General features: G+C 31.9%; 2 protein-coding genes across 2 annotated transcripts in view; both read right to left on the reverse strand.

Moving 5' to 3' along the window:
* The window catches only part of LOC106685639 (scavenger receptor class B member 1), a 162074-nt gene that overhangs the window by 120263 nt on the left and 29279 nt on the right, over positions 1–12532 (reverse strand). The window lies entirely within an intron of this gene.
* LOC136796787 (uncharacterized) lies at positions 6869–7261 on the reverse strand. The gene has a single exon (XM_067051502.1). The coding sequence runs from the start codon at positions 7259–7261 to the stop codon at positions 6869–6871; it is 393 nt and encodes a 130-aa protein (XP_066907603.1).

Here is a 12532-nt window from a genome sequence, read left to right on the forward strand (position 1 = left end):
TTTCTATTTTTTTTATTTTTCTATTTTTTATTTATTATTTTTTTTTTACTTTTATCATCCCATAGGCGTTAATGACCAGAGGGTTTTACGCCTTTAAGCAACAATCAACAACAACAGACCATAAAATTATACGTTGTATTAGAACCACCTCTAAATAATTCGCTCAAGTAATATGGTCAAAACCAGATAAAGATAAAATATTACTGATGATGGATATCCCTGATTTGAAAAATTAAATAACACTGCATTAGTATTTAGCATTTCTTGATCACAACCCTGATTCTCTTTTTATACATTTTTATTAAATCTACCAAATAGCTCTGGAAAAATTCCAAAATTATTATACTAATTTTCTGAAATGGTCCCATGACAGAGGTCTCATAGTTAACAAAGACAAAACGGTCATTATGTTCATAAAGTCACCTTATAAGGCTTCTGTAGACGACCCTGAAATCAAATCCCATGACTGTGACCGTATTAATAACAGTAATTAAAAATATTAACATTTATTTATTACCGTGGACAATGCTTTTTCTAGGTAACCCCTCATAGTAAATGTCTTAAACAGATAACAGAATGCTCATATAAAATTGATTTCCTCCAATTTGTACTTAACAGAGAAGTCTTCGTAATGGTGCACAAAGGACTATGAATCGATAATGAGATATAGGATCGAAATTTAAATCTACAAAATCGAACATTAAGAACAATAACGCACCACAATAATAAAACAGAAAAATCTTAAAATTGTTGGTACTTTACCACCTAAACTATTTTATTTTTACAGAATTATCTTAAAGTTTATGGATAAGAATTTATTTAGAAAAAGAAATATTATTATTATTATTATTGGCGCGATAGACCGCGGAACTCCAAGGCCTCGTCGCACGATGTGCTTCCTAAGGTTTTCATAGGGTGGGTTCGTCACTCCCACGCCTATTTTTGTGAGTGCCACTCATTGACTGACGGCCCTCACAAATGCCCGGGGGAAGGTTGTGAGTGAGTATTGTATATTTATAAGCTTGAAAAATCCCGGATAAGGCCGGGGACTCGAACTCGCAATTTATGTGATGGCAGACTGGCGAATTACCACGCTGCTACCGTCACCCCCCCCCCCAACACATACTAGATAAACGTACAAAATTTCCAACTAAACCATCGAATCCATCAGGACCTCAATATTCCATATGTTGCCGGTTTGATCAGGACCAGATTCCAATCCTTCCATGATAAACTTCCCAAACACACAAATTATCCTTCCTTACCTAATGATCCCTCTTGGCGTCTTAAAAGAAGATGGCCTTAAGATCTTATCTAGAAATGTTATTGGAGTTCTATCGATGGGTAGATTCTACACATGTCTGTATCATGCTATTTTATAGCTAACATCAAATTCACTGCCTATATATATTATAACAGTTGTAAATATCAATAAATAAATTATTAAAAAAATCTTTTTTTTTCTTACGACCAATCGTTTATGAAGTACGATGTTTACACACATTTCGACTCAGAAGACCTCTAAACATTTATTTGCGTCGGAGACTCGAATCCGAAATTTTGTTCGACTTGTTGACTTTCTTCTACTTTTTCTTCGGCAGCCATTCTTCCATTCATAAGATAATTATTAAAGGGACAGAAAAAGGGAGAAAGGAATGAATACGCTGCGTGATTGACTATGCCGCACGGCAGTCGGACGGCATTCGTTATGCGAGTTCCGTCCACCGGAAAAGTTAACCAACGATCAGCTGATGGCCCGCTTTCCCTTTCCTATCTCCACGATCGTCTCCCGTAATTTATTATTCTTTTTTGGGTTTCAACCGTATGGAATTCCAAGTGTAGGTGGTCCGCCTTTCCACATTCTTAGAGTTACAACGTTAACCAATTTCTACCTGGTGCTGTTTTAGATCGCATCAATTCAAAATTACTTTGCTTAAAAAAAAATAAATAAAAAAAAAATTTTTAAGATATACAATATTAAAGGTAATTCAGAGGAAGGTTTTTGAAAATTTATTTTTGCCCTGTTAGGCAAGATCACTTAATTTCTGTCTGTTTTAAAATGAAAAAGGATTAATTTAATTTTATAATTTTTTTTATCAGCTCCCTTAATGAATTTACCGACATATAAATATGCAGATGAAAAATATTATTTAATATTCAATTATATTAATTACTATATAATTATTAAATTATATTGAAGAACTGAATTTCTTATAAAAAACTTCTTCAATTCTTTCCCTCTACATATTTTCCATTAATCCATTCCTTCCTCTTTAATAGAAACTTTGAAACAAATCATCACCTAGCCTACTCATTTTCTGAAGTCACTACCTGTGAAAGGACTGGCATCACCATCTTTTCAGATAGTCTGTCCACCCATCAAGACTTGGAGTCACACAAGGGAATCACAGGTAATGAAAAAGCTGATGAGCGTGCTAGAAACGGGGCTGCTTGCTAACACCCTCCTATGGGACCAGAACCATTCCTAGGAATCTCTAAAAGACATCAGTGGAAAGTAGTTCTTGACTGGACATGGAAAATAGCAGGCAAGGAGTGGAGGGACTGTATAGGGCTGAGATAGGCAATGATTTTAATAACTAAGCCCTCTGCTTCTAAAACTAAGTGGCTGCTAGGCCTTAACAGAAACGAACTCCCGTTGTTAATAGGAGTCCTGACAGGTCATTGCAGACTTAAAAGACATCTTAAGATATGTGGAGTATTCCATGATGAAACCTGCTGCTTATACGGACAGGCCCCAGAGCCTTACATTACATAGCAGATTGTGGCCGGTATGCGTCACTAAGTTACAGGCTTTTAGGCTCTGATAGAATTACAGGAAATGAGGCTTCTTCTGTAGATTGGGAGTCCCTTTTAAACTTCATTATAAAGTCGAAAAGGTTCGATATAGAGGAATAAGATACATATAAGAGCCATTCCATTGGTCTGCCTAGGGGTAGGCAAAAAGGACCAATAGACCCACTTGCCGGACTTGTTCCTCCCCATCATTACCAGTACCAGTAGCCTACTCATTCCTCTTTTCTCTGCCCGCTGGTGTTCCCCAAGGTAGTATCCTGAGGTCCAAACTCTATACGACTTACACAGTTAGTATTCCAACCCATCTTAATACAGTCTTAACAACATATGATGGGGCATGGTACTGTCTCTATTGCACAATGATAACAATGACTCAATTGCTGCATCAGAGACTCTGCAGTCACAAAAAACATCAATTGAAGAATTATTACTAAAGCCCAAGACAAAGTCAGTCATTTCACCGCATGTTTTTGTTGCATTAATGAAAACGATGTATAATTTACTAGTCAAAATTGATAAGTCTGCCAAGTATAGGTAGTGGGAATAAAAAATGGCGGCTGTTTCCAAACGTTAAAAAAAACTAATTTTTCATTCGGAGCTCTATATCTTAAGAACTACCGATACACAAGATAGTCTAAGAGAACATCATTTAAAGTTGAGTTAATGTTCTAAAATATGAACTCCTATAGAGCTATTTACTTTTAATATTTTCGAGATACAGATTTTTAAAAAGCAAATATCATAAAAACTATTACTCCTACGAAGATAAAAGTCATAAACTATTTTATAGGGTATTTAATTAGCTTTAATTTGAGTTCTTGATTTTTAAGATATAGATTTCTCAAAAGAAATTCACTAACTACTGATTTTTGAGTAAATATTTTATGAAATGTACATCAATTTTGGCTAGTAATTATACATAGTTTTTATGGAAGTAATAAAAAATTATGGTGAAATAATTACTTTTTTTTCTCCCTGGCTCTCGTACTAAATAGTGTCACAATTGGTGAATCAAAATAAATCTTAACAAATCCCATCTGACCACCTTTACTCTCCTACCCTGCAGAATCTTTTTCTAATATCCCACTAAGGCCTGTTGAACAGATTCGCTATTTAGCTCTCCATCTTGACAAAAGACTTACTTGGAATCTCTTTACTAGACTGAAACGACAGCAAACAGCTCGTAGATTCCGATTAATAAAACCCTTAACATGACAAACGCTCTAAACTTCCTAATTACTACAAAAATTTCTCATACACTACGATAATCAGACCAGTTTGGACATACGGATTTGACCTTTGGAGCTCCACTAAACCATGAAATTCCTCCTGTATTCAATCTTTACAATCCAAAATCCTCCGTAAAATCCTTAATAGTCCATATTACATAACAAATATACTCATTCGTAAAGACCTCAACATCGCACTCATTACAGATTTGGTCCGAAATACCTCCTTTCAGTCCAAACCCGTTAGTTCTCAACCCTCATCCTTAATTCAATAACAATTCCTTATAATCCTCTGAGTCATCTGAAAATAAGATGGCCATGGGATCTTCTAATTTAAAGCAATGAATTCCTAGCGCCATTGATAAATTAATTTTCTTCTCATAATTATTTTTAAATCCCAACAAATCATCTTTACTCTTCGTCGTAAACCTGCCGACTGCCCCACAGTATACATTAATAATGTTGCACTTACCCATGAAAACATATTCGCTACCATGGACTACATCTTCACAAACGACTAACTTGGAATCCTCAAGAATGAAAAGACAGAAAACAGTACTTCGATCCAGCACGGTCTAAACTTCCAATTCATTACAAAAGACTGATCTACACGACAAGGCCTATCTGGACATACGGAGTTGAGCTTTGGGGCTCCACTAAACCTTCAAATCCTTCCAATCCAAAATCCTTCGTAAAATCCTCAACGCTCCTTACTTTATTGCAAGTAAAATCATCCATAATGACCTAAATGTTCTTTATGTAACCGATCTAGCCCGAAACAGATGTCAATCCTTTTATTATAAACTTCCTAACCAACTAGTTTCTAGCCTTGCTTTCTCTTTCATTCCTGAGAATCCTCCGAGGTACCTGAAAAGAAGATGGGCTCGAGACCTTATCGTAAAAATGTTGTTACCAATGGGTAGTTTCTATTTATGCCGTATCTTACCATTATGATCCTACTTCAAATTTACTTGTTGTATTTTATGTACAGCTTTAAATTTCATCAAATAAATATTAATATTATTTTCAGTTATGTTTATTTAAAATTATATGATTTTGGTGAATTTTAATTTTTATCGTATCGTTCAGTTCCACAGAACGGTCATGACTGTATGCATCCGTTTTTGGCTAATTCCTAATTTCCATTCAAATCATGAGAATTACTTCATGTCTACTAGCTTGTAATTATAATTGTTTTGTAAAAGAACACTTTACAATGGTATATTATTTTCTGCTCATGATTTACTCTGTGGTTTTATTGGGTGTTGACAATGTTGGTTACTCAATGCATTTTATGGCTCTCTTGGTTTTTCTGTTGTCATCAGAAAATATATTTGATGATGGTCTTCTATGAAAAGTGTCATTAGTTTTATGATGGTGGTAAAATTATCTTGCAGATTCAAAGTCGCATTTTATTGTATGATCCTTCCTCTAGATAAATGCTTATATAAACTTTCATTAGTTCAATTATCATAAATAATTTAGCTGAGATTATTTAGGATGAAAAATAATTTAGAAATTTTTCTTTATTTAACCATAATTTATTTAACAAAAATTGGAAAAATAAAAATACGGCTTACTTCACAGTGGTGCTTACATTTCCACTAGCTTTATTAAAAATACAAATGAAGATTCTATCTTTCAGGAAAGTATGATTTTTCAATTATTTTTCCTAAAAGAGAGAATTTTTAATTGTATTATTTGTTAAGTTGATGGATTTTTATTTAGCACTACTGTGAAGAAAGTCACTGATAATTTTATTTTGCTGATTTTCCTTAAATTTTAATTTTTAATTTAAATTTTTAAAAATTATTTTCCATTCTAAATAATCTAAGCAAAATTATGGAAGATTTTTTTTATGCGTTTATTAAAAAAAAATGGATCTATTAAAAAATAGAAAAAAAAATACGTAGATAATGAAAAAATATTCTTCTCTCTTATTCGTAAATACCAAAACTTACATTATTAACTTTAAAACAATGCTTTAAACCAGTTAATGATTTCTAATAACAACACAGTATTTATATTTTAAGGAACAAAGCAATAGCAACAAACTGTGGGAATGGCATTAATCCCTCAAGTATTAACCAACTGAGCTCTTTCCAGTGTAGTCCGTCTCCTATTAGAGCCTTATAAACTGAGTAATTGTTTAGGAGAGGAGGTCCGCTGCCCAATATATTTTATTATTATTATTATAAATTTTCATCGGAGTTACAGACCTGGCTATATTGTCATGTATCCACGGTTTCACGCTTAAATTATGTAATTCCTCTCTATACCGGAAAATCGACCAAAATCGATACAAAATAAAAATTATCGTTTAAATATGGCGTTACTAAATTATGTAATTTATTTTATTATAATTATATAATATAATTGAATATAATTATGTATGATAATTGAACGAAATAAAGTTCTAAGGCTTCTTCTTTTTTTTTCAAAATATTACTATAAAAAGTTGTGATAAAACATTATCACAGTGTGAAGGTATTATTGAACATTAAATGGTAGCTAAACAGTTACAAAGGTTGCTCTCTCTATAGATATTAGAGAATTATGCGCTTCAAATTAAACGCAATACAAAAATGTAAAATAAAGATTAAGAAATCAGTCCGTCTGCTTGTTTCCGACTAGATTATTTTGTAATTTCGCCTCCGTCACAAGTCACTTCAGTATGTTCCTTGTAACTCACCCATATATAACCATCCTCAATTTGTTTACAGAATATTTAAAGTTCCGTAAGTCCATATTTCGGTTATATATGTGGATAATTTATTTTTTAGTTATATTTTTTAAACTAAGTTGAAAAATTCTTTTCTTCTTTCTCATACTCCTTGAGTGCCTTTCAGCGTAGAGGAGCCTCTAACCACTTGGTCATCTCGGCCTCTGGCAAGTGTCTTCATCTGAGGCAGCGTTTTTCCTCTTTCCAGACCTAGTCGTTGGACATGCTCCATATAGTTCCTTCTAGGTCTGCCTCTTGGTCTTCTACCAGTCAGCTTCACCTCCATACATTTATTTGGCATTCTTTCTTTCCCCATTCTACAGAAGAGGCCATACCATCGGGGCTGTCGGTGTTCAATCACCGATTTCATTGAAGGGATCTTAAGTTCTTCCCTTGTTCTTTCATTCCTTATCCTGTCCTCGTATCTCCTAGTTTTGCCCAATAGCCATAATCCTGCCCAAGTGCTTGTCTTGGGTGACCCAACTCTCACTGACATATAATAGTGTTATATGCAAAGATCTGGAGTTTTGAAAACGAATTTTAAAATTACTTGAATGCTTGTGGATTGTCATTTTTTTCTTTTATTCCTAATTCATGTTTTTCAAAACCATGAGTCTACTATTGATTTACAGTCGACTCAGTAGTGCTTTTTAGTTAACTATTTTTATTCCAAAAATGAAAGTGCAGTTTTTATTAGTTTGTTTTTTATTGTTACAACAGTTCAGTAAAACAATATCGAAAAAATAATTTTTTCCCAAAATATGAATGAAAAACATTTTAGTTTATAAATTGTTAACAGTAATGTGTATTTATTATTTTAAATACATTATATTTTATGTTTAATAATAATTAATTAATAAACAAAAAATTATATATAGTTTAATTATTAACGATTTTTGTTTGATGCGGTCCTAAGGACATTTTCTTCCCAATCATTTGCATCGTTTCTTACTGATTTAAAAATTTATATTTTTTTAGTAAGTGTTAAAATGATGGGATATTATGTTAGTAATACGGTTCATGGTGTGCTCTGCATTCTAATCTTGGTGTTATACTGTTATACTGTTATCCAATCGCTTTCTCCGTTGTGGTAAGCGAAGAACAAACATGTACCTGCCCAAAAGCGAACTCTTGCGGTCAATGAACGTGGATATTTTAGCTTCTGTTAGCCCTTTTACCTATTTTACCAACTTTTATTCAAATTATTCAATTAGTAATTATCTATATTTATAATCATAAATTAAAAAAAAAAAATGTGAAAAATGTTTACTTGACGAAAAATATTAGTCAATTATGCAATTCAACTTTATTCCAGGGCTTGAAATCGTTATTTACTGCATAATGTTTGTTTTTAAAATTACGGGAAGACTTTTATAATTTTTTTTTCAAATATCTAGGTTAGTTGTAAAGTTTAAAAAATATTGTGTGAATAAAACATATTTTTTTTCATATAAGTATAAATTTCATTTCACAAATTCTTAGCGACAAATGCTTTATATGAAACTTTATTGATTTCACTAAATTTTATTGCTAACCTAAAACCAGATACTTGATAGGAATTATTAATTAAATTGACTTGGCTACTTTTATGCATGTATGTATTTTTGTTATTAATAACTAAATCTCTAGTAAGGAACTAAGGTCTCAAAATAAATACAAATAAAAAAATATATGTTCAGCAGTAGAAATAGCATATAGGAGGAAATAGGTAAATATAGGAGGAAATACATTTTTAATAGGTATGTAGGTTTAAATATTTGCGATCTCCAGTAACTAGAAAAAACGGCGTTGATGAGGAAATAAAAGTGTGGTTAAAGGTGAAAAATGCTTGTTATTTTTTACACCTTCTATCCAAAATCTTGAAATTTAGAACGCTACACAACTATATAACAAAGTGAACTATACCCAGTAAATCTTTTTAATTTTTCATTTAGTTTGTTAATTTATGTTTACGTTATGTCATGTTTATGTGTTTACTTTGTTAGCCCTGATGAAGCCTTTCAACGTGGGACAAAACGTTGATTAACAATTAATAGTTTTTTATATTTTGGTACCATTATTGACCGCCACCCTGACTATCGTTCTACTATTAACTTCATATGACCAACTATATTCTTCCAATTTAATTATTTTTATTTGAAATAAATAACCTCTTTTCACAACAGCGATAAATACTGAATAAATACAAAATATTTTATAATTTAATGAATAACTAAAGTAGAAAAGCGGAAAAATATTGACTTATTCAAATTGATTATTATTGCCAGGAAAAAAGTTAATATTTGTTCTTCCCATTTTTAGAACCCCACATATATGTTGTATGACAATAGAAAAACAAAAGTGGTTTGTTCAAAACTTTTTTTTTTAAAAACCGTTTTCATATTACAATTTTTTTGGTAAATTACAAAAAATAGCTCAATGACTTGAGTCCACAATACACTTAAGAACTTATGTTAAGTTTAAGAACTTAAGTAATGTGCTTAGTAAAAGTTGTTTGTTGGGCATACTCCACCATTTTTTTTAAATAATAATAATGAAGGCCTAATGAACCCGAAGATTCGATGCCGATGTCATCAATATCTCTCTACATCCTTTCAGTTATGCTCCTCCAAACTCAATTCTACTAAATCAGTTTTAACGCAATCCTCCCATCTACGTCTAGGTCTACCCCTCGAACGTTTACCCTTCGGTTCAGTGTCTATTAACATTTTAGGGATCCACTCTTTACTAAGCCCTACAACGTTAATTCATCTTTTTTCTGTCCGAATATTTTACGTAATACTTTATTTTCGAAAGCTTTAAGGCTCTTCCCTTAGTATAAGAGGTGACGTCTCGCATCTATAAAGAACAGTGGGAAGGATAATAGTTTTATAAATTTTAAGTTTTTGAATAGAAGGCACGAACTAAGCAGTTTCAAATTGAAAAATAACAAGCATTTCTCGCCTTCAACCCCATTTTCATTTTTTCTAGTTACTGTAGAACCTAAATAGTTAAACCTACTGTTAAAATATATTTCCTCCTATATCTATATCACCGAAATTGCTCCCCTTTCTAATGCTAACCATATATTTTGTTTTATCCGTATTTATTTCATGACCTAGTTTTTTAGGTATATAAATTATAAGTATTATATTATGTTTAAGATTAATTAATTAGAACCAGTAAGTTGTCCTTTAAATATCATTTAACGGTATTTTTGTTTTGTACTCTTGAATGAGTATCGAGTTCAAAATAATAGGTTCAAGGTATTTAAAAAGGAGATCTAGCCAAGTCCTTGTAACTTATAATTCGTCGTTTAACCTTTTATTTCTTAATAAGTCCGACAAAGATCAACAATTCGATTTTAATACAAAAAATATTAACGGATCACTCTTGGGAAATTTCGTCCCAAATCATACCTGTATGATTTTCGAAACTTCCTTCTTCTTTGACTGACTACGAGAATCCTTTCTTGTTGCCTAGAGTAAATCATTATTATTATTTTTTTAAATGGTATAACGTTTTGATAGATTTACGTTTCATATATTAAGCAACGGATCGTTATAGGAGGGTTCAGTTGTGAATCTGAATCAATAATTTTTTTTTTTTTTTTAATAATTTATTTACATATATACACATCAAGTAAATTTGCTGTAAGTGATATTATGACATGATATAAACATGTGGAGAATGTACCCATTGATAGAACTCCAAAAACATTTCTAAAGGAGAAGATCTCATCTTCTTTTCAGACGTCTAGGAGGATTATTAAATTGTTAACATTGATGTGTATTTATTATTTTTAATACATTATATTTTATGTTTAATAATAATTAATTAATAAACAAAAAATTATATATAGTTTTCATCATTGGGTAGTGAAGGAGAGGCCAGGTTAGAAACGAGTTGGTTTGGGTGGTTGGGAAGTTTATTATGGAAGGATTGGTATCTGGTTCTGGCCAAATCGGCAACATAGGGGACATTGAGGTCCTGATGGATGATTTGATTTGTGACAAAGTAAGGAGCATTAAGGATTTTACGAAGGATTTTGGACTGTAAGGATTGGATTCGAGAGGAATTAGATGGTTTAGTAGAGCCCCATAGCTCAACTCCGTATGTCCAAATAGGCCTTATAATAGTCATGTAGATCAGTCTTTTGTAATGGATTGGGAGTTTGGACCGTTTGTCTAGTAAATGTTGTAATAGTCGGAATCGATGAGCAGTTTCCTGTCTTTTCAGTCTTGTATGAGGATTCCATGTCAGTCGTTTGTCCAGATTTAGTCCTAAGTAACGGATCTGTGCAACAGGAATAAGTGGGGTATTGTTAAAAGATAGTGTGGGGCAAGACGAAGGTTTACGGTGAAGGGTAAATGTGATTTGGTGGGATTTATTGGAATTTATTTTAATCCTCCAGTTTTGGCACCATTCTTTGAGGGTGGTGATGTGTGATTGGGATACAATGGAAGGATCATTATTCCGGCATACGTGGTGAGAATAGTGTTAGGATGGGTTGGGATGTCAGCTGTAAAAACTGTATAAAGGATAGGACCAAGGATACTACCCTGAGGTACAATCAATAAATTTAAAAACATTTTCTAATTACTCGATTAAGTCCAGATTTCACCGTTTAAGATTGGTAAATGTCGCATATAGATCCTGCAAAAATATAATATTTACTGTCGAGGCAGTACTGTCGTATAATCAGAACATCTGACCATAGGGTCAGCGAACCATAGGGACTTATAACCTGAAAGCACTAGCATTAAATTAACTAATAAACTTGTGTAGTATTTGTTTGTAATTTTTATGGTAAAAGTCGTTCAGGATAACTTTTTATAGTGTACAGAAAATTAAAAATGAGTCTTTTTTTTTTAAAATGAAAAATTAATAAAATAGAAACATTAACTGGAATACTAGGTCAAAAACAGCCTAGCCTCGAATTTCCGGTTTTGTACAAGAACTATCTTAAGAAGGAGGAATGTGAAAGGTTTTTCATCACCCCTTTGCATTAATAACCTCTTTTATTACTGATGGCATCGATGAAAAAAGATTTTGGGTTGTATCCTATTCCGATTTTAGGCCACTTATCATCTAAAACTATTTCGAGTCTAACTATTTGATCAGATTTTATTTTATCGAACTTCACTATTCACAATTAGGAACCATTGTTAACTAGTTAATGTAGTGTGTGTTAAACTGTCTTCTGACAGTACACAATAGTTTTATCACTCAGCATTCATAAAATGGTCATTAAAACATGAATCGCTAATACTATTCTAAGACACGTCTACTGAATAAGGCGCTTCAAGGTCTGTCCCATAAATATATCAGTTGATTTATTTTATTTCATTCATTAAAAAAAAAATACACTCAATATGACCCGACCAGATGACGTCAGTGACCGGTCGGTGCCTAAATAACACATGAAGATGATAGACATAAGTAAAATGTAAATATTACAGTTTAGACTAAGTTAGACTTAAGTACAACATGAATTGATCTCAAGTGATACAAATAATAACTTAATTGACAACTACTGAAATGAAAATAAAGTAAAAAATAAAAATAAAATAATAATTATTAAAAAAATAAACAAAAAATAATAACAATAATAATAATAATAAAAATTACTGAAAGGATTTTGAAGTGAATAATAAAGCTGCAAATTTACAATTAGTGAATTAATATAATAATGAGAATAAAACAAGATGATAAAGAATATGATAAAAATAAGGATCCAATAATATATATTACTAAGCTCACACATGCATTGCTAATTCTAACTGTA

The sequence above is a fragment of the Halyomorpha halys genome, unplaced genomic scaffold (assembly GCF_000696795.3).
Source record: "Halyomorpha halys isolate HHAL.00 unplaced genomic scaffold, Hhal_1.1 Scaffold719.1, whole genome shotgun sequence".
NCBI lineage: Eukaryota > Metazoa > Arthropoda > Insecta > Hemiptera > Pentatomidae > Halyomorpha > Halyomorpha halys.